Source organism: Rattus norvegicus, chromosome 9 (assembly GCF_036323735.1).
Source record: "Rattus norvegicus strain BN/NHsdMcwi chromosome 9, GRCr8, whole genome shotgun sequence".
NCBI lineage: Eukaryota > Metazoa > Chordata > Mammalia > Rodentia > Muridae > Rattus > Rattus norvegicus.
In genome coordinates this window covers 18,066,009-18,093,155 of record NC_086027.1, presented here as the reverse complement: position 1 = coordinate 18,093,155, position 27,147 = coordinate 18,066,009, and the positions used below count along the sequence as shown (strand labels likewise).

The following is a 27,147-nucleotide window of genomic DNA, read 5'->3' as shown; positions in this document are numbered from 1 at the left end:
CTGGGTGTTCAGCATTTTCTGCCCCGGGATTTGGGTGCAGGATTCCCGATGGCTTTAAACTCCCTTATACCATGTTTATATGTCCTGGGAGGTGTTACAGAAAAATTAATGTTTATCCTATTAATTTGGTCAAAACTCTCATCGACAGAGTATAATTTAGAGGTAACTATATATTTGACAGCAAGCATACACAGTGGGTAATGTATGCATGATGAAGTTGAAATTCAGAGTTGGAAACACAGTGCACAGTGACTGTATAAATTCCTGTGAATCTCAGTCTGACTGGGAAGTGATTTGATGCCCAGTCCCCATGAGAATGCAGAGATCCATCCCTCCCTGATAGCTGTGGGACTTCAGATGTTGACACTAATGATCAATAAACAAGGTTCTTAAGAGTGAAGAGTTTGAGATTACTCCTTTATTGACCAGAATACATCCAATTTACTTGATAGTAACCAGATGCAGGTAGTCAATATATACAGTCTATATCTTTATCAAAATAGAAAAGCAAATGAAGAAAACAACAACAACAGATAAATAACAAATCTTCAAATGAATAGAAGGAAAACCAAATACCCAAACAATTAAAAATTAACCAAACTTTAAATAGAGGAATTGCACTAAGCATTTTTTGCTGCTCCTTTTGCAGAATAGACTTATAGCCTGTGGCTTGCCTTGGAGACATAGTAGACAAGCAGTTAGTGATGGTAATAATCTTTTCAAGAGGAGTGGAAGTAGGTCTGTTTTGTTGGCGTGGGGGTATTAAGGAAAAAGCCATCCAACACTGAGTAGAAATTATATTATAGACTTTGTCACAAAGTCTTTCCAATATTGTGAACTGATCTCCATGAAACTCTTCTGGATGACCCATCAGGACAAGTACAAATTTACATGTGCACAGTCTTTCTGGATGACCAGCAGCTCTTGATTGATGTGCATCAGCACTTCTCTGAGTCCCTCAAAAAGTGTACACTTGCTGGAGAGAGGCAAGGTGAAAATACAGCGTATTCAATCCAAAGAAATCAAACTACAGGAGGAAAATGCAGTCCACAGTTGCTATGGACATTACAAGTGAGATGCAATAGTGGTGTATTTGCTGTGCACACTTAGTTCTCCTCCTGTAGCTCTTCTCTCCAAGGGAGATCTTGTTCTGGACTGTGTCATGTTCGAGTTTCTGCTGGAGAATTTCAGACCTAGCAGAGCAAGGGAAAAAAAGGTTTAGTGAGTGGTTGTCAATTCGGCTCTCCCTCATACATCAGCTCTATTCAGTTGGACAATCCAGCATGACCTGTCAGCTGAGGTCAGTCCCTGCATCCCCAAGTGTCCTAGAGTACCTGCGCTTGGATTTATATCTCACCTTTCAAACTGTTAGAATTTGAACTGTGGACTATGCACTGTACTGGGATTAAGAGAAAAATGAGTATTTTTTTCCCACTAGTCCAGGTATATGACATTGAATAATAACATTGTAGCTATGTCTGAATCTGAGTTCAAGAGAGGTATGAGCAACCTAGAATACCATGTGGATTCCTTCTGGAGAACATGCCCAGAATTGAGGTGAAATTTCTGATTATGTTAGCACTGAAGGAACCCGTCTAGTTTCTATTTGTAACCACTGAGTCTGCAAATACACAGAGAAGCCATCTCACATCAAATCCATGGGAATTGCATAGATCCTGTAATCACTGAGAATGTGCTCCATGCAAATCTTCCCAGCGTACACATGGACATTAAAGGTGATTGTGATGTAGAAACAGAACAGCACCCCTGTAAGTCTATGGCTAGTGTAAGGCAATTTGTGAGAGGACAGAAGAGAAAATGTCCTCAGATCTTTCCGGAGAGATCACAGGAAGAAAGGAGTAGAACATAGCAAGAAATCCAGAGGATCATATATATTGTTTCATGGGCAAAATTCACATGAACTGTACCAGAACAATACTCTGAGTAGATCTTTAACTGCCTGAGGCTGAAATCCAGGTGGGGTGGTCATCCACCCAAAAAGGGTATTTATATAGGGAAGGATATTCAAATGGCTTCTTCCAGCCTGTGTTCCTACCTGAACATTAATGCTTAATGTAAATATTCCCCAGGATTCGCTGGAGGCATAAAAAAAATGTAGAGTGGGATATGTACATAGTGGCCAGAGCCTATAGACAGCTCAGTCAGTGATGTGCTGTCCTCCAATAAACTGTCATAGACTCAGGGTTCTTTTTCCATTAACAATCTGGCTTAGCAAGTCCCAAAGGCTGTGTAGAGCTGTCTTGTTGCTCAGCAAAGGATCATATATTGGTGGTGGACTAGACTCTTGTTCTTGTTCACTCTTTCAGACTTTCCCCAAAGTGTGCAACTTCTTCTAATTGGAGCTGTCTTTACCATAGCCTGAGTGACTTCATGCCCAAAGCTAGAATCATAGGAAATCTCCATAACCAGGATCCAAATCAACAAATTTTCTCCCCGTAATGTGATTGCTCCACAGATAATTTGAATAAGTAAGTAAAAGCTTGCATGGATTATCTCACACTGAATCAGAATCTATGGAAGGGCTCCATCGTATGGTACACTTTTACTCCTTGGCTGATGGACGTCTGGATAGATTCTCCTTCAAGGTTACTCTGGGACCACTACAACACTGATGCTCCCTAGTTGCAATGGCAATACCTACTCCTTGTTGTGGAATCACTGGGTTAACTAAAACTTCTGTTCCACTTTCTGAACATGGCTTCTCATAGGGCTACCTGTTCTTACACTGTCAGACCCATTTGAAGCTCATCATTTCTCCTAACCCATTGAGGCTGAAATTAACTGAGAGAAAATGATGTTGATCGACAGCACTTGCAGAATGCTACACAGATAACATAGAGGAGCGCTTTGGATTATCTGTGCACCTAAAGGGGTTCCTGAAACTGCCCTGTTCTTGCACCACAGCATAGCCATGGGACTTTTTCTGGATGACGATACAATTCCAAGCAACTCAAATTCTCAATGAATAAAATCCAAGCCAACTCCCACGGGAAGTTGTAGTGTGCCAAGGTAGCTGGAAAGAAATGGTAGCAGGCAATGTGGAAAGCAACCTTGGAGAAGACACAGTGAGTGACACAACCTTCCAGTGGGCTTTCACAATTCACAAAGAACAGAGAAGCAGAATAAACTCATGAATTTTTCTAGAGAAGCCTTGCCCTTACCTCCCAGTACTCCATTCCTTTGATGTGCTCCAAAGGATTTCAATGCAGATCAGTAGTTTTGCCCGTAATCACTTGAAAATCTAACTTTACAGGTGTTTTTGTGTCCTCTTTTTGGGGGTTGCATTTCTAAAGGATTTTATTGTCCTGCTACTACACCATAACAAAAAGGGACCTGCAAGCTCTAGGCCTATACCATTTGTTACCCCTGTGAAACACGACTCACTTGAACATATTTCCACTCCTCCCCCAGACTTCACAAGATAATTCTCTTCTGAAATTTTTGGAAACAGAATAAATTAGTAATTTAAGTGACATTTTGCTGTACAGAGCTAGATGGAGATGCCAAATGACTGGGCAGCTCTATTTCATGTTTCAGGGATGTAAAGTGAACGCTTAGAGTACTTTTCTCATGAATCTTGGAAAATCAGGGAAACACACGTTCACTACTGCAAACACACACACACACACACACACACACACAAACACACACACAAACACAGACACACAGATACACACTCGCATGCACAAATGAAAACTTTGCTCTTATGCAGCACATTTCCTGTTGAGTGAGGAATTAGTGGGAACAATGCTGTGTACAAGTCTCTTAGACTTAAGCAATATGTGCTGCCCTGACCTGTACTCATTTCCACTTCAGGAAACCTTTCTATGCAGATACTTGCTGGTCCGACAAGTAAGTTACATGTTCTGCACAGATAGCCTAAACAACACAACATCAAATCCCCAAGAGAGAAATTTCTAGGAAAAGACTCCATCAAGTTCTATGCTGACTCATCATAGGCCCCTCACTAAAACTACCCTGTTTCCTTCATAGAAGACTTTGGAAGCACCAGAGAAGACAGTAACTCATGGTCAGTTCCGAGGAACATTTGATCACATCAGAGTTCCTGTGATATAAAAACAACCTCAATGTCAGTCAGAAAAAGGCTAAATAAATAACATACAGTGAATTTTCTGAAATGCAGCACTGTGTACAATATTGAGAGGGAATCTATCCTGAAAGAATGCAGTGCCCATGATATAGTCAGCAAAGCAATGTCAGCAGAGGGTTGCACTCTAGGATTCAATGCAAGATCATGGTGAAGCCAATAAGACAATCCAGAATCTTCCCGGGGGATAACTCTGTTCAGGTAAAGTGAAGAAATCTAATCCTTATTTTTAAAATAGGTGAATGGTTTAAGAATGTGTTGAGACAAATAGGAGAGGGGGCTCCACTTGGAACTGGACGAATGATGCAAAGACTGCTGGCCAGCATAAAACAGGAAGCTTCATGTTTGTTGAGAGACCTAGGCTTAAAGGACTAAGTTAGATAATGACTGGACAAAACTGCATGTCATGAACTGGCCTCCCCGCATGCTCCCTAAGATGCAGGTCAGCACAGCAATGCACCTTTCTTGGTGAGAATTGGGGGTATATACGGATAACTTTGTTCTTGAAGTCTCAAATCTCTCATGCCTACCCTCAGCCTTTGAGAAACCGTTTCCACATCCTTGCTCTTCTAACCAGCTTCAGGTTGTAAGGCCCAGTTATGAACTCTCAGGGGCACTCAAATAAGACAGGATTGACATACTGATACACAGGCTCTGTAGTTACCCAAGATCTATGAAGCATGAAGTCACCATCTTCATATACAGAGACATGAGGGGAGGAAGAACAAAAGCCACCACAAATGACAATGAGAACTATTTCTTTGGCATTTCCACCAGGCTCTCCTCCTTGAAAACTACTTACTTCCTGAGTCTCACACGATCCTGAAAGTAAAATGAGCTCCAGGCTTTTGCTTCATCCCTCAAAGCCCTGTTCTAGTCTAAAGAGGGGCTCCCACAGAGCACCCTACATACATAATGGCATGTAGTGCTGTGATGTGTGATCAACCTATCTCCCTTAATGAAGTGCAGATTCTCGAAGAGCAGTAGCATTTGCTTTCCAAACATGCAGTTTCTTGAAAAGGGGCTATCTCCACAAAAAGCCTTGTAAACCATTACATGAATGAACACTTGGATGAGACCTAGGTCAGGACACGGATCAGTCAATAGACAGTTACATTGGTTTGTCTATGATTATGGTAAGACATGAGGACAACCTGACCCTGAGGCCTAACCCTACCTGCTGTTGCTTGGCTCTGGGGTCACAGATGTTCATTCCGGCCTCTTCACAGAGCCTCTTTGCCTCCACAGAGGATGCTGGCAGTTCAGTCTGCTCCACCAGCAGTTTTCTCTTCTCATTCAGCAAAATCTGTATATTGTTCTCCAATTGAGCTTGTTCACGCAGGAGCTGGGATTGCCTGATGCTGAACCACAAACAAAAAATGGTAAATCCCAGCCAGCTTCTATTTGCCTGTCACTCCTGCAAGTCCAATCATCCCTTCAAGGGTCCTCATCCTCAGAAATCCCCAGAATAGAGCCACACTATTCAAGTTAGCACCAATTAGAGGAGGTCAAATCCAGAATCCACATTCCACATGAATCAACGTACTTCTGAAAATCCTGACACTAAGACGGTTTATATAAATCAAGGAAGAAGAGATGGTCCATAAGGGAGCTCGTATGTCCATGGTATGGTGAAACCATCTTCACGTTGTGGGGAAAGCCCCTCTGAGGGGTAGTTGAAGACCCAATAGCTATACAATCTTTCCATGTGTTTCTCATGGATCACAGATCTTTAAATCTCCTGTCAGAGTCCTAGAGATTCAGAGTTGATTGCTATTCCCATCATGGTGCAAACCTTTTCTATCTAGAGGATCTTTATCGGGGAAAATAACAATTGGAGTGTCTTCTACACCCTTCACATGTATGACAACTGAGTCCAAGAGCTACAAATCCAAGACCCTTGACAGGAGGCAGGCTTCTTGTTAAGAGTCAGACACTACAGAACCAGAGCCCTGACTTTTGTTCAAAGTCATACAGGACAGAAGCATTCCGTGCCTAGTGCTGGGTTCTCATCTCTGTCAGCGACTCACCGGTAGGAACTGTTCACTTGTATGAGCTCCTCGTACCTCTCCATGGCATCACTTATTGAGTTGGTCATCATTTGCATAGCCATCATTCTCATCTCATGTTCGGATTGAAGGACTGGCAATTCGACATGCAGCCTGGGTTAGGTCATGGCCAAAGGAACAAATAATGTTTTGAACTCACGATTTCAGAATTAGGTGAAATGTAAATAAAAATATATAATAAAATATATAATATATAATAATATATAAATATAATATAAAAATATATAATAAAAAATTTCAAAAAGATGACATTTCTCTTGTTTTGAAAGCAGGTATACTCAATCCTTGGTTTCTATCGTTACATGAATTCCCAGAGGGCATAACTAAGTTTGACAGGGAAGAGGATTTATAGCACCTCCTCCCCTCAGGAGAGTCCTGTGTGCCACCAAGGTATACAGAAGGAGCAAAGTGCTCTTTTGATCAGTGTGGGCCTCCACGTACTCATCACTATCATGACCTGCAAAGTGTTGATCAAACAAATCCTCAGACCCCATCAAAGGTCCCAGACGTCCTGATCCTGAGTAAACACCACATATACTTCCACATACACACATACCAACCCATATGCAAACACGTTTAGAATGCCAACTACATGCATGGAGGTGCCATAGAATCAGAGTATAATGAACAAATTCAGAGGAAAGAGTGATGACGTGCAGGCATTTCATTCACACACACAGTTGCAGCAAGTGTGACCAGGTCCTTCCAGCTGCTGACAGAACCAATGCTAATCCAAGAGGCTCAGGGTCAAGTACAAAAGTGGTTGACCCTAAACACACAGCACCTAGCTCATCTCACAAGCAAATGCCTGCCAAATCTCCTTAAAATCCAGGATGAGAGGTGAAACTTTCTCGTGCTATGAGTAAATTTTGAGGTAGCAGAGAGAGAGCGCAAGACAGTGAACAGGTTACTGGGCATAATGACTACCTGTGGTCCCACTCATCATAGATATAAAGATCCAGGATTTGATAAAGTTCATCCCTCTCGAATTGACACTTCTGGATTTCAAATTTGAGTTCCTCCAGTTCCTTTAGACACTCCTCTTGCTTACTGATGACATTTTGGGATGATGCCTTCCTACCAAAACCTGTACACAGATAAACCCAAGTGAATTTGCATATTTGAACCAATGGGCAGAATAGATCATTCTGAATCCGAAAAGGAGGTTGAGGAAGGGGAAATGGTAGAGACTGGGTTAATCCCTGAAAGAGCAGAAAAGCTTTCTTAAAGGTTGATTCTTAAGCTATGTCCCTCTTCCCAACCTCTAATGCCATACACGTGCCACACTCACTATTACACAACCCCCGGCACTGAAAGTGATAATGTGACAGAGACATAAACATCTGCGACATTGTTATCTCATATCAGATGTGGTGCAGATAATCCTGGAGTTCATAATGACTTCATAATAGTTAGCACCATCAAGCTCTAACCAAGTGTGGTCCAGCCCAAAGTGTCTGAGTACTCAATTCATGACTAGGTGTGCATCCTTCTTTGTTCTTGCCATCAGAGACTTATATAACCTACAGTAATCTAGAGGATGAAGTTCTTCAACTCCCAAACATGGATGGTCACATTGTTAATCTCACAGTGCCTCCTCCTGCCATTCATTGACACTCACAGTTAAAAAGCTTCAAGAAAAGACACTGAAGTCTTACAACTTTCTGGCTTTCTCTCAAATTAAAGATCAGGAACTCCTGACTCTTGGTTTGCCTTTGAAAAATCCCAAGGCTCCTGATTGTAAGGCCTAGTCTTAGAAGGCACATCTCAAACATACCTCCTTGAGGATGTTCCCCAACTCTGCCCACGACTCACCAAGCCTTCCCCAGAATGATTTCCTCCTTCCTGTTTCACTAGAGAGGGGGTCAGCTTCCCTCTGACCTGGTGCGGTCTCTCCTTGATCAACACTTTCCTTCCGAAATAGCCTGAGCAGCTGGCGAAACATGCCTGCTTGTGAACCCAAAGGGAACTGAAGTAATATCCCAAAGGCAGTTGGTGTCACCACAACACTGGCGACATCACAGAAGATTCTAGGGATCTCTTAGATACAATAGAGTGTCCAGTGAAGGGCTTACTGGTGATGTCACTGGAAAATTCTATGGCCTACCTACTAACCAGCTCTCCCCACACTGATGAATTTATGTGGGGACCCTTTCCTCCAGTCTCCCATGTGTCACTGGGAATACCATTTGGCAACCTCTATTTCAAAGGTAGATATGTCTCTCTGCTTCATTAGATGTCAACAATGCTTTTGCTGGGGAGGGTTGCTTACAACCCTGAATTGGAGAACAGATTTTTCTTAGCACCCAAATCTCTAGGGACCAAGGAGGAGGGAGATTTTTCTTAAAAGTAAATCTACTACTCGAGACAATGCATGTGACACACATTTCGATTCCTAAGCTTTTCCCTTTTTCTAGAGGCCAATATATTTCTTCTATACCTCTGAGTGTATAAAACCTGGAAATATGTGCTTATTGTGCAGTCCTTGAAAGCCGACATTGTTTCCATTTACATATCCATGTATTTCAGAAAATCAATGGTCTATAATCCTATTTTTTTGCAATAAAAACTCCTTTTACTTGGGAACATAGGGTCCAACTACAGGGCATATATAAAATAATAAATTTCTGTGCGTTTTATATATTATGTAGGACATCCTCCCTTTCTCAAATATAACAAGAAAATTAAATTGGACATCAGTGAGCAAAGGTCAACCTGGACCTTGTGTTACTACATTGTAACTATATAGCCATCAGTTCTCCAATATCATTATTCGTGAATAGACAAGTCTAGGCATGAGAATGTTGGGGACTACACCATGATCTTTTACTTGTAGCAAACATAAGAATCAGGAGGATGGGAAGGGAGTGGAATGGCCTGAGTTCAGGTTGAACCTCAATTTTAATGGGTCCATATGTTCAGGCGGGAGTCTATTTGGCATTGTGATATATGGATTCTGTCTTCTTATCATAGGTGTTATAATAATTCAACATGAATGTGTGCTATAATGCCACCCCACCTCAGAGATGTAAGAGTGAAAATCATGTCTGACCTTTCTGGGAAGAACTCTGCCTTTTACTACCATCTGGAGTTATACAACATCACTATACAAAGCTCAGAAGAGAGGGGTGCAGATGTGCAGGCCTTAGAAGTTGAGGATCTTTTCTTCTAATTAAGGCACTTGTTTTTCCTATGTAATTTTTCCCTTGCTCTTTTACTAATGGTGGCTGACTTCTTTCCTGGCCTGAGGTAAACTGGAGTCCAATCTTTGGATTACCGAACCTTCTATTTTTGAGATGACAGGCCCACCAAGGGTCCTACTGCATACAGAAGGTATGAATAAGTCTCAGGGGCTGGAGTAAGTTAAAAACGTCTGTTACAACAAAGAACTGATTAAGAAAACAAGAGCCCAGCTGCTCCTCAAGATCACAGTTGTATGATAGTAAGAAAATGTGAATAGGGCATCGGGTGAAAAGATAAATTAATTAGGAGGTCATAGGCCTAGAAGGGGTAGCCTTTGCTCTCAGTGGAGCTGCTATTCTTTCTGCCATTCATCGCCCTCTGCCACAGGACCAGAGACTTCCCCAAACAACTGGCTGGCCTTGCCAAAGACCTGGCAGGGCTTCTCCCTGTAGAATAGGAACGTAGAGTCCTTGATGAGTCACCAAGAGGTCTCCTCCACACAGGTTCCTTGTTGTCAAAGGGAAATGTTCCTGCAGAATCCTGCCATGGCAGCAGGAATTTCAACCTGGCTGCTCTTGGTCCAGCTCACTGGGTGCAGACCTGTGGCCCAGGGGTATCTGGGGAAAGAAGCAGCACGCACTACCTCACAGCTTTCTCTTTGTTGGATGCAACTGCTAGGACTGTGATAGGATTTTTGTTTCTTTGTGTGTTTATTAGAAATACCTACAAAGCTGATTAAAGTTGCAACATGCCTTCATACCCAGAGTGCAGAATGTTTTTACATCGTTGTTGTTCCTGTTTTATGTTTGGATTTTGATTTTTAATCCCCTCAGGAAATTTCCCTGTGCTTAGAATGTTAAGCACATGCTCGGGAGGGATCGATTATTCAAGTTCGGCAAAGCTTTTGTTCTCACCATCACTCCAGAGATGATGCCATTACTTACTTTGAAATAAGAAAACAGTTATAGAGAAGTAAATTAACCTGTAAGCTATCAAAGAAGAAACACATCATGATTGTGGAATGGCACCCCAGTATTTTGTATTTCCTAAGTTATTTTTATTTTAAACTTTTTTATTGGATTTTTTTGGGTACATTTCATCTTTTTCAAATCCTCAAAGGTATCTTTTATTCCTCTCCTCCCATTTACAAGGTGGGATTTCACATGTAATTGTTAGTCCAGATAGTTTGGTCAATGGCTTAGACATCACCTTGGCCTAGTTTCCTTGGCATAAGCTGGGTTAGAAGCAGACTCAAAGATTCAGGACCAACAAATAATAAATTCCACTACATCTGGATACCTAGACTCACAGCCAGGAAGGGACTGTATTTCCATTCACTATTAAAAAAAAGATGCAGTTCATTAACATGTAAAAAATTTCTCAAGTATAGTAAAGTGTTTACCATGGTCATACAGTTTTTCAAATACCTGGCATTCATCTTTTTCCAAAACCTAAAATTTCTGTCTTATTCACATTTTTTGATTATTTTTTGGTATTAGTATCATTTTTTTAAATTTCAGTTTTTTTAATAGATATATATGTTTTATTCAAACGTTATTCCCTTTCCCAGCTTTTGGTCCATAAGCCCCCCTGCCATGCCCTCTCCCATATGTATGGTCCCCCAATCCATGCCACTTAGAAACCCCTTCCTGGACATTTCCCTGCAGTCAGGGTCCAACCTTGTTAAGAACAAGGGCTTCCCCTTCCACAGGTGCCCCAACAAGGATATTCTCTCCTACATATGCATTTGGACCCCTGGGTCAGTCCACGTATAGTCTTTTGCTAGTGGTTTATTTGGTTGGCATTGCTGTTCTTATGGGGTTGCAAGCCCTTCAGCTCTTTGAATCCTTCTTCTAATTCCCATAAAGGGCGTCCTGTTCTCAGTTCAGTAGTTTACTGCCAGCACTGACCTCTTTATTTGACATGCCTTGGATGTGTCTCTCAGGGGAGATGCATATTCTGTCCCTTTCAGTAAGCACTTTTTAGCTTCATCAAACTTACCTAGTTTTGGTGGATGTATATATATGGGCCCCATGTGGGGCAGACTCTGAATGGCTGTTCTTTCGGTCTCTGCTTTAGATTTGGCCTCCATATACCCTCCTATGGATATTTTTGTTTCCCATTTTAAGAAGGAGTGGGAGCATCTGCACTTTGGTCATCCTTCTTCTTGAGTTTCCTGAGATCTGTAGATTGCATCTTGGGTAATTTGAGGTTTTGGTCAATATCCACTTATCAATGAGTACATACTGTCAACGAGGGGTGCTGAGAATCTGGAAGAGAATGAGGGATAAGAGATATGAAGAAGGATGCCAAGAGAAGAGTCTGATCAAGGTGACAATTTTATTTTTCCCCAATGCTGAATTTGTACCATAAAAAGGGTAACAGAGAGGGGAGAGAAGTAAGAAACATTTACCCACGCCAAGGACACAATATTCATGTGGTCAGGGAATCCGCTGATGTTGACAGGTAGTCAAAAAGGTCACAGGTTTGTCATATCTATTAGACAGCATGATGTTGGTTTTTCAGAAAGGTTACAGGTCATGACATTGGGTATATTAACGTCACACGTTCTCATATGATTATTCATCTTGACCACCACATTTGTATTAGTCTTCTGCAGCTGGCTGGGTTTTTCCATGAACCCAGTCATACTTAATGCTAACCATAATAATAACATCAATAATGGAGTGATTCGAGGCCATTGCTCCCAAGAACATACCAAGTGTGTTTTTCTGTGATTGGATTGCCTCCCTGTGGATGATATTTTTTAGTTCTTTCCATTTGCCTATGAATTGAATGTAGTCATTGTTTTTGATAGCTGAGTGGTACTCCTTTGTGTAGATGTACCACATTTTTCGAATCCATTCCTCTGTTGAAGGGCATCTGGGTTCATTCCAGCTTCTGGCTATTATGAATAAGGCTGCTATGAACATAGTGGATCATATGTGTTTGTTGTATGTTGGAGAATCTTTTGGGTATATGCCCAGGACAGGTATAGCTGTGTGCTCAGGTAGTGCAATATCCAATTTTCTGAGGAACCTTCAGACTGATTTCCAGAGTGCTTGTACCAGTTTGCAATCCCAGCAACAATGGACAAGTGTTTCTCTTTCTCCACGTCCTCCCCAGCCTCTGTTGTCACCTGAGTTTTTGATCTTAGCCATCCTGACTGGTGTGAGGTGGATTCTTAGGGTTGTTTTGATTTGCACTTCCCTGATGACTAAGGATGTTGAGCATTTCTTTAGGTGCTTTTCAGCTATTCGATATTCCTCAGCTGAGAATGTTTTCTTTAGCTCCGTACCCCATTTATTAACAGGGGTGTTTGGCTCTCTGTACTCTAACTTCTTGTGTTTTCTGTATACTTTGGATATTAGCCCTCTATCAGATGCAGGAATGGTAAAAATACTTTCCCAATCTGTTGGTTGCCTTTTTGTGTGAATGACACTGTCCTTTGCCTTACAGAAGCTTTTCAGTTTTATGAGGTTCCCCCCATTTGTCGATTCTTGATCTTAAAGCATAAGTCATTGGTATTTTGTTCAGGAAATTTTCCTTAGTGCTCATGTCTTCGAGACTCTTCCCTACTTTTTTCTATTAATTTTAGTGTATCTGGTTTGATGTGGAGGCCCTTGATCCACTTGGACTTAAGCTTTGTACAGGGTAATAAGAATGGGTCAACTTGCATTCTTCTACATGCTGACCTCCAGTTGAATCAGCACCATTTGTTAAAAATACTATCTTTCTTCCATTGGATGTTTTACCTCCTTTGTCAAAGATCAAATGACCATAGGTGTGTGGGTTCACTTCTGTGTCTTCAATTATGTTCCACTGATCGGCCTGTCTGTATGCCAATACCATACAAACTATTGCTCTGTAATACTGCTTGAGGTCAGAGATGGTGATTCCCCAGAAGGTCTTTTATTGTTGAGTATAGTTTTGCTATCCTGAGTTTTATGGAATACCAAATGACGGCAAATTGCACTTTCTACCTTTATAAAGAATTGAGTAGGAATATTGATGCTGATGGCATTGAATCTGTAGATTGCCTTTGGCAAAATGGTCATTTTTTACCATATTCATCCTGCCAATCTATGAGCATGGGAGATCTTTCCATCTTCTGAGATCTTCTTCAATTTCTTCAGAGATTTGAAGTTCTTGTCACACAGATTTTTTACTTGCTTGGTTCAAGTAACAGCAAGTTATTTTATAGTATTTGGGACTGTTGTGAAGGGTGTCATTTCCCTAATTTCTTTCTCAGCCTGTTTACCCTTTGAGTAGAGGAAGGCTACTGAATTGTTTGGGTTAATTTTATACTCGGACAGTTTGCTGAAGTTGTTGATCAGGTTAAGTAGTTCTCTGGTAGAATTTTGGTGTTGCTTAAGTAGACTATCATATCATCTTCAAATATTAGTGTTTTGACTTCATCCCTTCTAATTTTTTCCCTTTGACCTACTTTCATTGTTTGATTGCTATGGCTAGGACGTTAAGTACCATATTGTACTTAATTAGGGAAAGAGTGGGCAGCCTTGTCTCGTCCCTGATTTTAGTGGGATTCCTTCAAAATTCTAAGTTTAGTTTGATGTTAGGTACAGGTTTGATGTATTTTGCATTTTCCTATATTTAGATTCAGGCCTTCAATTCCTGATCTTTCCAGGACTTTATTAATGAAAGGGTAATGAATTTTGTCAAATGATTTCTCAGCATCTAATGAAATGATCATGTGGTTTTGACTTTGTTTATATGATGAATTTCATTGATGGACTTCCGTATATCAAACCATCCCTGCATCCTTGCCATGAGGCCTACTTGATCATGATGGATGATTGTTTGGATGTGTTCTTGGATTCAGTTTGCAAGAATTTTATTGAGCATTTTTGATCAATATTCATAAATCAAATAGGTCTGAATTTCTCTATCTTTGTTGTATCTTTGTGTGGTTTAGGTATAAGAGTAATTGTGGCTTCATAGAAGGAATTTGGTAGTGCTCTGTCTGTTTGTATTTTGCGGAATAGTTTGGACAGTATGGTATGAAGACTTCTATGAAGGTCTGATAGAATTCTGCACTAAATCCATCTGGTCCTGGGCTCTTTTTGGATGGGTGATGTTTAATAGCAGTTTCTATGACTTTATGAGTTATGTGGTTGTTTCAATGGTTTATTTGTTCCTGATTTAACTGTGGTACCTGGTATCTGTATAGAAAATTGTCCATTTCCTCCACATTTTCCAGTTTTGTTGAATATATGTTTTTGTAGTAGGATCTGATGGTCTTTTTAATTTTTTCAGAGTTTGTTGTTATGTCTCCCTTTTATTTCTGATTTTATTAATTTGGATACACTCTCTGTGACCTCTGGTTAATATGGCTAAGCGTTTATGTATCTTGTTGATTTTCTCAAAGAACCAGCTCCTGGGTTTGCTGATTCTTTTGATACTCGGTTTTGTTTCTTCTTGTTTGATTTCAGCCCTGAGTTTGATTATTTCCTGCCTTCTACTCCTCTAGGGTTTATTTAATTTTTTCTAGAGCTTTGAGGTGTGCTGTCAAGCTGCTGACATATGCTCTCTCTTGTTTCTTTTTGCAGGCATACAGAGCTATGAGTTTTCCTCTTAGCGCTGCTTTTATTGTGTCCCATAAGTTTGGGTATGTTGTATCTTCATTTTCATTAAATTCTAAGAAGTCTTTAATTTCTTTCTTATGTCTGCCATGACCAAGTTGTCATTGACTTCAACTTCCATGTATATGTGGGCTTTCTGTCCTATTTGTTGTTATTGATCAGCAGCCTTAGTCCGTGGTTTTTTGATACGAGACATGGGATTATTTCTATCTTCCTGTATCTGTTGAGGCCTGTTTTGTGACCGATTATATGTTCAATTTTGGAGAAGGTACAATGGGATGCTGAGAAGATGGTAAATCCTTTGGTTTAAGGGTGGAGTGTTCTATAAATATATGTTAAATCCATTTGTTTCATAACCTGTTAGTCTCTCTATGTCTCTGTTTAGTTTGTTTCCCTGATCTGTCCATTGATGAAAGTGTTGTGTTTAAATCTCCTACTATTATTGTTTGTGGTGCAATGTATGATTTTTTTGAGCTTTAGAAAGGTTTCTTATTGTTTAGGGACACAACTGCTATATACTTGACAAATATAGCAATCACCCAGAATATCCGTAGAAAGCATGTGACTGTTGGCCACATGAGGATGAGTTTCTTTCAAAGATCATCATGATTTTTGGTAAGATCTTCCCTGTAATTGGTGGCATGGCTTCCCACAAACATGGTCCAGTAGTCTAAAATCTACACCTTGGTAAGCATCTTGTTTTATCTGACTCATACACCAAATGCCGGGCCTCAGCCTGTGCATGGTCATAGGCCTGAGGGAGGATCCAATGGTGAATCTCATCCTAATCCAGTTTCCCATCCTTGTTCAGATCTGGGAAATCATTGAACTGCTCCCCAGACAAAACCCAGTCTGTCTCAGGGCAACTGTCCTCGTGAGAAAAAGATGTCCACAATGTACTCATCCTGGTCCACAAAACCATCCCCGTTCTTGTCGATATTCTACAGCGTTTCCAGAACTACAATATCCTTCATATGTTCTAAATCCTCTTAGTGTAGAAAAGCAATGAACCCGTCCTGAGTAGCTGTCAGGTCACCATCAAGGCCTTAAACCTCCTCTCATCTCGTGGAGGCAACTTGTTACAGTTGTGATGATCAGAGCTATCTTGGAATTCAGCAAGGTTTCCCAGGTAGTAGCCATAGGTAGCCTGCTTGTATTCTTCCCAGGAGATTTTTCATCTATGTCCCCATCATAATCCTTCCAGAGTTTAGCCACATTTTGGTTGATGTATCTTTTCTGTACCTGTTTGATCCAAACTTTCAGGTCCTCAGTAGTAACAAGGCCGCATTCATCACTGTCAATTGGATCAACAATTTTCCCCAGCCTCTCCTGCTCTCGTCCAGGCTTAGCTATCAAAGGTCTTGGAGTCCTCCTTGCCCAGGAAGACCTCATGATCGTACAGGAAGCTGTGCTTATTCCCTGGTGGCCACTCGCCCTGCTCTGAATCAGGACAAACCATGTGCTCCTTGCTCATCATGCTCTTGGCCAGGAACGCCAGGACCAGTGCCAGCAGCAGCCCATGGAGAGTCCCAGGCTGACACCATGCACCACAGTCGTGATCAAAGGGAGGCAGCAGGGAAGTAGGGGCTCAGAGCACCTTATCTGCTTTCCATTCCCCAGAGAGGGCTTTTGTTACATTTCAAACGTTATCCGTTTTCCTGGTTTCCACAAAACCCCTTATAAAACCCCCTCCCCCTTCTACTGTGAGGGTGTTACGACATCCACCCAAACACCCAGGCCTACCTGCCTCCCTGTTCTGGTTTCCCCTACACTGGGGCATCAAGCCTTTACAAGACCAAGGGCTTCTCCTCCCATTTGTGCCCAAGAAGGCCATCCTCTTCTACATATGCAGCTGTAGCCATGGGTCTGTCCATGTGTACTCTTTGGATGGTGGTTTCGGTCCTGGGAGCTCTGGGTGTTTCTTAGTGTTGTTCTTATGGGGCTGTAAACCCCTTCAGCTCCCTCAATCCTTTCTCTTACTCCTCCATTGTGGGGGACCCTGCTCTCAGCTGAATGGTTGGCTGCAAGTATCTGCCTCTGTATTTGTCATGCTCTTTACCCCACTCTTTTGAGCAGATCACCACAGAGCAACGAAGATGTATTGTCTTGGCATGATGATGTACAGACAAATAGATGATTTCTTAATTCTTATGATGGTTCTATAAGAATTCCTAAAATTAGATTAGTAATTTTAAGCTCCTTTATAATGGGACAGCTATTATGTTTTCTCTGGTAATCAAAATTGCATTGAGAACTCTTCCTTCTTAAAGTGTCATGAGTGAATTGCTTCTGCAATACCAAGCAGGCATCTACAAATTAGAACCCAATCTAAGAGGGTATAAAGCAATTAACCAAAGTACATAAAAAGAGAACTAATGATTTACTATAGATGCAAGGACTGAACATAAATAATTGATTGGATTTGCCTATAGGTAATTTCACTTATTCTTTTCTCATAAAAATTACACCTTTTAACTCATCATGAATGTGGAGAGCTAGTGACAGATGGTGACAGTATATCCTGATGATTACTCTTCATGGATATGCATGTAAACATTCTCTGTCGTAAACTTATTATCCAACTTATGATTTGAATTCCTGTGCAAACTTGTGGTGAACTTTTCACCATGTGATGCTGTTTTCAGAGAGATATACAAATGCTGAGGACAAAGAGAGAGAAAGCTTTTTAGACAGAACTGAACAGAACAGAACAGAACTGAAGAAGAACTTAGAAGTAAAGGCATAGTGTTGAGAGTAAGGCATTGAGAGAAAGGAAATTATTGTGTCATAAGAGCAAGAGGAAAGGAGATAAGAAGAAGAGAGCAAGAAGAACCTTCTAAGTCAAACTTTATGGAGGCAAACTTTTGTCATTTAGGAAAACTGAAGAACTTAGAAATAAATGTTAAAATCACTGCTCTTCAGCCTTCAACCTGGCTCAGTGGCTAGCCTCTGCTCTTCAGCCTGGTTCACTGGCTAGGCTCTGCTCTTCAGTCAGGCTCACTGGCTAGCCTCTGCTCTTCAGTCAGGCTCACTGGCTAGCCTGTGCTCTTCAGTCAGGCTCACTGGCTAGACTCTGCTCTTCAGTCAGGCTCACTGGCTAGCCTCTGCTCTTCAGTCAGGCTCACTGGCTAGCCTCAGTGCTTCAGTCAGGCTCACTGGCTAGCCTCTGCTCTTCAGTCAGGCTCACTGGCTAGCCTCTGCTCTTCATTCAGGCTCACTGGCTAGCCTCTGCTCTTCAGTCAGGCTCACTGGCTAGCCTTGCTCTTCATTCAGGCTCACTGGATAGCCTCTGCTCTTCAATCAGGCTCACTGGCTAGCCTCTCCTCTTCAGCTGGGCTCAGTGGCCTATGGGGCCCTAGCACATTGCTTAACCATCTGCTCATGTGTGCCTGACCACACTGACCACCTGACTGTCCTGACTTCTTAAAGTCATTCTCTAGAAAGAGCACAAGAAACCAAAGAGAAACACCACAGCAAACTTTTCCCATGGGCTCTGCTTTAACCTTAAGTGCTTTCATTATTTCTTTAAAAGAGTGAAATATAATTCCGGCTATTCATATGGCCAAGAGAGCTGTGCAGTAGTCATTGCTTTATGGAATTTGGTGCTAAATCAAAAGATTCCTTTATTCTATCACGATGTTATCTGTATGCTGTAAGATGTATGTTTAGAAAACACAACACTAAATTCCTAAAATCTAGATGTTTTAAGACATCAGCTCATGGAGAAACATAACTGCTTACCTATCTAGACTGGGATTTTTTGCTATACTGCAGGTACAATCAATTTTCCACACTACTTCCATGATTTTCAAGAATGATTAAGAGAAAAATAAGTTGAACATAATGGCCAGAAAGAAGGTTCTGTCAAGTTGTCTTATGTGGGACAAGATACCAAGGTATGACTGGTAAACCGAAAACCCCTGTTCCCGAAACTAACAGAACTTACAGAAAATATATATTTTCTTATCATTCCTCCTCCCCGATGGTCAGTGACTTTTTTTTTTTTTGGTTCTTTTTTTTTTCCGGAGCTGGGGACCGAACCCAGGGCCTTGCGCTTCCTAGGCAAGCGCTCTACCACTGAGCTAAATCCCCAACCCCGATGGTCAGTGATTTAATGAGCACCTACTATGATCCTAGCACTGTGCATCTAAGTGTGTAATGGTGAATAAAAAACTTAATAAAAAGCCTCATTAAGGAATAAAGAAAAATGAAACATAACTTTGAAACTCAGAATTCAATATAAGCAAAACCACCATTTCTTCAGCTGGTGATTTCTGAAAACTTCATCATTTTTCCATGGGCTTCTATAGTAATGATACTGAGTCTTGATTTTGTAAATCACAAAAAGCAAGTCACACTTCTTTCTTGGCTCCCACAACTATCAAATAGAACAACACTGTCACTGTCCATTTTGCTTCCCTATCAATCCTGCTATGGATGGTAATGAATTCCAGTCTTTTCAATGTGAAAACAGGCCACCACTTGAGGGCAAAGGTTATTAAAATTACCCAAACCGGTATATTCTCTAAAATTTTCACATAGCATTTTACTGATAGCACAATGTAAATTCACAACAAATATTTAACCAATGAAAATATTGAATAGCTCTGCAAATAGGAGCGCTAATCATATATACTTGAAAACAACTATTATGGAAACAAAGGACGTACTAGGAGAAAAGTTACATCACTAAAAGCTACACAAGCAGCAAAAAAGACACTACATTTCTTGGTTTAAAAGTTAGGTGATACACTTGATCTTTAAAGACAGGCAATGTATTTGATCTTAAAGCCCTTAAACTGTGCCCTGTCCACATAGAAACTGCAGTAGATGACAATCTTTTGTAAGATTTATTTATTTACATGTCAGACAATGCAGCTGTCTTCAGACACACCAGAAGAGGGCATCAGTACTCATTACAGATGGTTGTGAGCCACCATGTGGTTGCTGGCATTTGAACTCAGGACCTCTGGAAGAACACTTGGTGCTCTTACCCACTGAGCCATCTCTCCAGCCCTCACAATGGCCTCTTACACAGCATCACAGTGGTCTATTTCACTAGATGGATCCAGGGTGATAACAGAGAAACTTTCACAGTTCCTGAGCACTTCTGAGTTCAAACACCACCAGTGCCCACTCTGTGCTGTTGGCACATTCTGACCTTCTCCTAAGGGTTGTCAGCCACAAAAGGGACGGGTTAGCCCCAGACAGCATTCACTGCCCAATCCTAAAAACCCCCTCGATTCTGAAAAAGCCACATTCCATGCTTGCTCCATATTTGAGGAAGCCAAATGGTTGATCTGGCTCAAGGCTCTACTTTTCTTAGCTCATCAACTTTCTTTTTCCACTTCTTGTCACAAGAAATATTTTTTATGCTGCAACTACACTGCAGTGTTTGAAGGAAACCACCATCAACTCTGGGCGTCACCTCTTGAAATTTAAAATTCACAAAACAATTCATGGCTTTCTAATCAGCACCATGGAAAATAAACAAAAACAAGCAAAACCATTCCAAAGGAACTTGCTGATCTGGAGGCCTGCTCATAGCAGGTAGGAAAGAATTAAATTATGCAGAACTGTAATCTCTCAGAGCTTTGGAGGCTAAAAAAGAGGAAATCTCTGTTTATGTTCCCTTTTCCCGAGTAATTGAAGGAGGGTATTTTACATCTTCCAAATACAATCTCTTGCAAGGGGCAACCAATTACAAAGTAGATCAGAAGAAATCTATTAAATAATAATTCATTGCCTGAGGTTTTAAGGAAATTTTTTCCCACGATCCCTGTCCTTTAACATAAAATGGAAACATTACAGGGAGTGTGCCACCAGGCTAAGCTGCCTCTGAAAAGCCTGTCCTGCCCTGGCAGGTACAGGCCATTTAATTCCAAGTCATCTGGATAGATGTGACAGCCCCAGGTTGCTCTGGGGATGTCAGAGCACAGCTCTCATGCACACTCCAGAGCACCTCTCCATTCTTTCCCAATGCCATAGGCTTTCCAATCCCTGCTTCAGCTCTCCATACATCCCTGAACCCTCCCGTCCCCTACCCAGTGGGCTCCCTTTGCATTGCCTCCTTCTGCCACTGCTTTCCCAGGGCGGGGGAGGGGGGCTAGAAGGAGCTTAAGGACCGGCGGGCGCGGGTCTCCTACCTACCTTGATGATGCTGCTCTTAAGGTGCAGCCCGCCCTGCTTGCTGCTTGCTGTCCCTGGGGAGCAGACCGGAGGTCGGGCTAGGGGTCCGCGCGGGCGCCAGGCCTCCAGGTCCCCTGGCAGGACTAGCCTGAGCTTCTTCCCTGGAAACTGCAGGGTGGAGTCTCCGTTGGAAACCCCGCCACTGTCTTAGCGCGCCCTCCCGTGGCCGAGGTGACCCCCAACGCCGTTACCGCCCCCTTCTCTGTCAGCTTCTTCTGATTTTTCTTTTCATTTTTTTCTTTTCTCTTTTTGTTCGCGACGTGGCGCCTGCGAAGAGCTCGTCTCCAGGAAGGAGGACATCGTGCGGACAGAATCACCTCTGGGCCCTGCCGGGGTCGGAGAGGGAGAGAGAGGAGTCAGCTTGGGCGGCGGCGCCCTGGCTGCCGGCACCCGCGGAAGGAAAACTCGCCCAGGCACACGCGCTGCTGCGGGCGCCAAATATAACGCGAGCGCCCCGCCCCCTCAGGCCCCGCGCTCACCCACGAGCTCCGCGTGCCCTGAGGCCCGGCTCGGGCGCGGTCGAACGGCGGGGTGGGAAGGACACGTGTGCCCACCCGCGGTGCAGGCAACACCGGGAGCCGCGACACGGGGAAGCGCTTTGTGTGGAGCTCCCGGCTCCGCTCAGGCCCGTCAGTCCCCTCTCAGGGCCTGCGGAGGCCGGGGCGGCTTCTTCGGGCCTCCAGGCCCACCGTGACCAACCCGCGGCCATCACAGCCAGAGCTTCCTGGTGCCCCAGGCTGGAGGCTTGGACATGGCGATTGTGGTTGCCACTCTCCTAGGCCGGTTCAGCAGGGAACAAGCCACCACCTGCTGTCCTAGCCTGAAGGCATCTTGATGGGGCTGAGAGCCCACATCCAGCAGGCGAGCCTCAGGGCACTGGGCCATGGTCTTGGGTCTGCACCTTGTTGCCAGCCCCTCACACATATGGCAGCATCACACCTATGGCTCCTTCTACCAACCGCCACTAATCACCATTTGGACATTCCATCACAGTGTTGTCAAGAAGAAAGATTGCAAACAAACACGAAAAGAATGAAATTTAAAATCTTTTTTATCAGGCTGGAGAGATGGCTTGGTGGTTAAGAGTGCTGCTTCTCTAGTGCTCCCAAGTTCAATTCCCAGCAACCACATGGTGACCGACAACTATCTGTAGTGGGATCCAATGCCCTCTTCTGTCTGAAGCTCTCTTCTGACAGGCAGGCACACTCGCAAACAGAGTGCTCATGTACATAAATAAATAAATCTTTAAAAATAAAACCTTCTAATCAGTTAATGTATCTACATCTAGAAGCTAGAAAAGGGTCACAGCAATATTAAAAATAACTCAGAAATAGTAAAGGGATGTACAAGAGTCACAAAATTCACTGGGCAAGATGGTGTATACCTGCAATCCCAACACTCACAAGGCTGAGGTAGGTGGATTGCCTTGAGTTCAAGGCTAGACTAAAGTGTGAGTCATTGTACTAGAAAACAGAACAATTGGGGAGGGGATGGAGAGAGAGACAGAGAGACAGAGAGACAGAGAGACAGAGAGACAGAAGAGACAGAGAGACAGAGAGACAGAGAGGGAGACAGAGACAGAGAGACAGAGATAGAGATAGAGAGAGAGAGAGAGAGAGAGAGAGAGAGAGAGAGAGAGAGCGAGAGCTTGATGTCATTTCCTGCACTGATGACAAGCTACTGAAGAATGTGAATGTCTCCTATCAAGCACAGAGAGTGCTAATGACAGAATGGGTTTCTTATTAAGATATCATAAACTATAGATGGAAAAGTAAAGGAATGTATAATAAATAAAAGAGAAATCAGACATCGGAAACCTAAATTTAGAAGACTGTATATGTTTAAGTTCCAGAGGAGGGAATGGGACGATGTGGGGGAGAGAATAATCAGAATAAATTATATATGTGTATGAATATGGAAACTAAGAGCAACCAATGAAAAGAGAAAAGCAGGTTTATTTTACGATGAAATTGAGTTCCCATATGACACTATGTAACATTTTTTAAATTGATTATATGAATTATCAGCAATAAAAATTAATTGTTATTAAAGATGTGGTTGTGTTCATATTAATGAGAAATGTTTTAAATTCTTTTTATTTGCTTATTTATTGATTGATTTTTTTTAAGATAGGGTTTTCCTATATAGACCAGGTCGACCTCAAAAAACAGATCCACCTGCTTATGCCTTCAAAGTGTTAGGATCAAAAGTGTATACTCACACATGAAAGTTACATTCTTAAAGTGATAAAAAAGAAAGTACAGTTATCAACATGGTACAATTATTGAACATTGATCAAGTGAATGGAAATATCAGAAACACATTTAAGGCATTAGGTCACTGTTGTTAAAAGGATCTTAAGCAGCATATATAATTCAAATCATCCAGGAGACACATTTCGAAAAAAAACAAGAAACTGGATAAAGATGATTTAAATTTTTTAATCTATTAAAAATTTTAAAGTGCATTCGATATGAAAGTCTAAGTGATATACTTCACATTTTTGCTTATATACCATCTTCAATTTTATGTGCATTCTGCAAATATTGTCCATGTTTATTCAGGCTCTTAATATTTCCCCATGACTGATAACATTCACAGAAATCATATTGAGCAAAATGTATATGTTGACGTATAATAGAATTGTATTCTACACAGTATAGCATAGAAATATGTATATATAACTTCCCATATGTGTGTATATACATATGTAAATGGCTCAAGAAAATGAGTATCACTTTATCATTGTAGTATTATTTTCATCAAAATCCTGAGAACATTTAAATGGCATCAAATACTGACCAGATTGGCAAAAAGCAAAAAAAAAAACAAAAAACAAAAAGAAAAAAAAACTCCAAAAAATAAAACTCTTATAAAGAATCTAACGATACTAGCAAAAGATGCAAAAATATTAAAGTCTCAATGAAAAAAAAAAGCTCAGATGAAATACTGTATATTTTCTCAACTCTAGGATAATATATTTTTGTACAACTATCAATAATAGGCCTGAATTTTGAAGAATTCAAAAGTAGTGCAGTATAATTATGCAGGGGAAAATACTGTTGCATACCATTTTACATAACTGCATACACTCTCGTTCTTTTGTTCCGTGGTCTAACAACGAACTCCGGTAGATTTATGGGGAACTCGGGTAGATTTATGGGGAACCATTGCACTGTAGACTTAAACTGGATTAATTTGGGGATGAGTAAGTCGTATTTTGTTAAAGTTGCTTTAAAAATAAACCGTTGGATATTAGTATGGCAAGTAATTCTCCCTGAAGGAAAAACCAGACACCAAGAACCTAGACCACTTCTGTCCAGGAGAAATTTCTAGATGATAGAAATATTCTGTATCTGCTGTGTTTCTGGCTATGGATTCTGGCTGGCTGTTTGCCTCCTGGTTTGCCTGCTGTGACTAAAGAGGCAGATTTTAGTTAAGTTTAGTTCATCTCAAATAGCCATGTGTGACCAGTGGGTGTCATTTGGACAGTGTAGCCACAGAAAACTGAAGCAGTGTAACCAAAGACTCACCTAGGAGTCAGTTGACCTCCTAGAAGGTGACTTGGGAAAACGTTGGCAATGATAGCCTCTTGGGGAGCTCACCTTCACCAAAAACAAACTGTGAATCCTTACTCTTCTGCAATAGTCATAATGCAACTGGTCTCACACCCACCCCAACTCTCACCAAAGACACTTGAGAGGGAGCTGAACCCATTGTGTGCTTTAGATTTCAGTGTAGAAAGCACTTCCTTCGAAGTGGAGCAGACTGAGATTGCCAAGTCCTTTGCCTGGCTCCAGGGACTTGGGCCTGACCAGGGATGAGGAGGAAATGAAGAATGACATTGGACACACTTACATGGGGAAGGCTGGGTCCATGAGCTGGAGAAAATGCAGCATCCCAGAAGCTCAGCATGTTTATTATATAGAGTTGGCAGGAAGCAGGGCTGTTGCTCCAGGCAGCAAGGAGGTGGGCATTACATGCAGATAAACAAGGAGGGGAGGACTATGCATATGTAACTGACAAGGGGCAGATTTAGCTAATCTCAGTGGGAGCAGTCTCTGCAGCTGGCAGTCTTCAGGCTGTAAATATCCTGATGGGGAAAGGGGAAAGGTAGAGTAGACTTTATCTGCACACACTATCAACACCATCCTGAGAAGGCTTTGTCATGTCTCTGAGCCTCAACGGGTATGGGGGCCTTTGCCTTTTCCCCATGGATAAATGGCTTTGGGTCCATGGCATGGTCATATCATTTTTACAACACACACCCTCTTAGGGCTGCAGTTCCTCAGGACTTCCTCTGCTCCCACAGTGAGATCTCAAAAGAAAAACAGAAACCAAACAAAGAAAAAATGTGCTCAGTGAACTGGTTAATTCCCTAAACTATACAGATCCAGTGTCCTAAGTCTAGGACTTCCTCAAAAGCTACAGAAAATCCTGTGGACCTAAAATAAGCAAGAAAAAAAAAAAAGAAAAAAGGAAAAAAAACAAAACAAAGACCCTTGTCCCCTCCACAAAAAATGAATGGGAGAAAAAATTATTAAAGGTTTTCATAGAAAATTGTTTAAGAAAAACACACGGGAATTGTACTTAATAGAATTAGTGTGCTGAGATGTGAGGCCCACTCACAGCATGCAGCATTTGGAAGTCTCAGACAACTTAACAGAAGAGGACTCCTAATTAGTCTTTGTGACCACTCTCCACATACTACTCACAGCTTAATACTAACCTTCATAATTGAGTTGGGGATAGTATTCACCATAGCAGATAATTGAAGCATTTGTGCACGCACACACACACACACACACACACACACACAAACATGCACACAAAACACACACACTCACACATACACACAGACACACACACATGCACACAAAACACACACACACATTCACAAACATACACACAGACATACACTCATGCACACAAAACACACACTCACACACACACTCACACATACACACACACTCACACATACACACACACTCACACATACAAAACACAAACAAAACACACACACTCAGGAGCACACACAAGAGAAATGCATATTCTATGAAGTTTCTTGGCATATTTTTATTTGTAAGCCTCAATGCTGGAGTATTCTTGGTTTTGCAAAAAGTGGGGGGAAAAGTGTGGCTTCATTTTCCCCCTTTTGAAATGACAGATATCTGTGTGTTAAACATTCTCTGATGGCTGTCCAGGCTGCCTCGGCCTATTTGACAGCATCCAGGTCACCTTGGTCAGGACAGTGGTTGTTCTTCTTATTGGCAACTGGTTTGCATCACAAGAGTTTTTCACATCCTTACCAATATTAGAAGTTTGGTGACACAAGCAGCTTGACAAACAGTAAAATTATTGTGGTTTTGCCTCTCTGGAGGACATTAAAATTTACATGTTTTGCATATGGCTTTTTTTCTTAGCATTTAGTCCTGCTTTAGCACTGTTCAAATGTGGCCATGCAGCCAGCATCCCTTTGCTCCAGGCTCTCAGCACCCCATTCCTGTCACTGATCTGATGCATACTTGGTCCCAGAGATGGACAGCAGAGGGACTTGACACACAGCGTCCACACTGCTCCACTGCTTTGCTTTTTGTAAATTCTTTACAATGGCTATTTCTTGATTTATTATTACTATGAACCTGACTTTTCTTGATATTTTGAGATACGATCTTATTATGCAGCCCAGGCTAGCCTTGATTTCCCATATCTCTGCCCTTAGTCTTCCATCATTCCCTGATTCTCAATTTGTTATTAGAGGTAGTTGTATGGCCCCATTTCCAAATCAAATGTTCTTCTGGCTTTATGACTTTGCCCTTTCCACAGACTTTTATTAATTATGCAAAGTAGATGGTGTTTAATGTTTAAATACTAGATATATTAACTCGTCAGTCCCCAAGACAACTCTGTGAATTAACACTCGTTATCATCCTCACTGTGCAAATAAGGGAATTGAGTCACACAAAGGTAAAAT

At 41.7% G+C, this 27,147-nt stretch overlaps 1 protein-coding gene and 1 long non-coding RNA gene across 4 annotated transcripts; one reads left to right on the top strand and one right to left on the bottom strand.

Annotated features, from left to right (window-relative positions):
- Window positions 1–403: 403 nt before the first annotated feature.
- On the bottom strand, window positions 404–21,589 carry LOC134480546 (uncharacterized). Of its 3 annotated transcripts, XM_063268102.1 has the most exons (6): window positions 21,135–21,589; window positions 11,383–11,651; window positions 7,126–7,285; window positions 6,160–6,291; window positions 5,307–5,490; window positions 404–1,193 (listed from the first exon to the last, which is right to left on the bottom strand). In XM_063268102.1, the coding sequence occupies exons 2-6, from the start codon at window positions 11,471–11,473 to the stop codon at window positions 1,188–1,190; spliced, it is 573 nt and encodes a 190-aa protein (XP_063124172.1). In that variant the 5' UTR covers window positions 11,474–11,651; window positions 21,135–21,589; the 3' UTR covers window positions 404–1,187. The 3 variants fall into 3 exon arrangements, with proteins under 3 accessions (XP_063124172.1, XP_063124173.1, XP_063124171.1); XM_063268103.1 differs by having other exon boundaries at window positions 11,383–21,457; XM_063268101.1 differs by lacking the exons at window positions 11,383–11,651; window positions 21,135–21,589 and adding an exon at window positions 8,014–8,390.
- On the top strand, window positions 8,313–21,872 carry LOC134480549 (uncharacterized). The gene is made up of 3 exons (XR_010054930.1): window positions 8,313–8,408; window positions 18,759–18,880; window positions 21,449–21,872. It is a non-coding gene; the product is annotated as an uncharacterized LOC134480549 (long non-coding RNA).
- Window positions 21,873–27,147: the final 5,275 nt, after the last annotated feature.

Bases quoted from the DNA above. Each gene is read 5' to 3' on its own strand.
- LOC134480546 (XM_063268101.1), bottom strand. From the start codon at position 8,143: ATGTTTCGCCAGCTGCTCAGGCTATTTCGGAAGGAAAGTGTTGATCAA. The intron at 6,292-7,125 runs GTAGTCATTATG...GACCTAACCCAG, and splicing joins TATGATGAGTGGGACCACAG to GCTGCATGTCGAATTGCCAG. The intron at 5,491-6,159 runs GTGAGTCGCTGA...TTTGTGGTTCAG, and splicing joins CAAGTGAACAGTTCCTACCG to CATCAGGCAATCCCAGCTCC.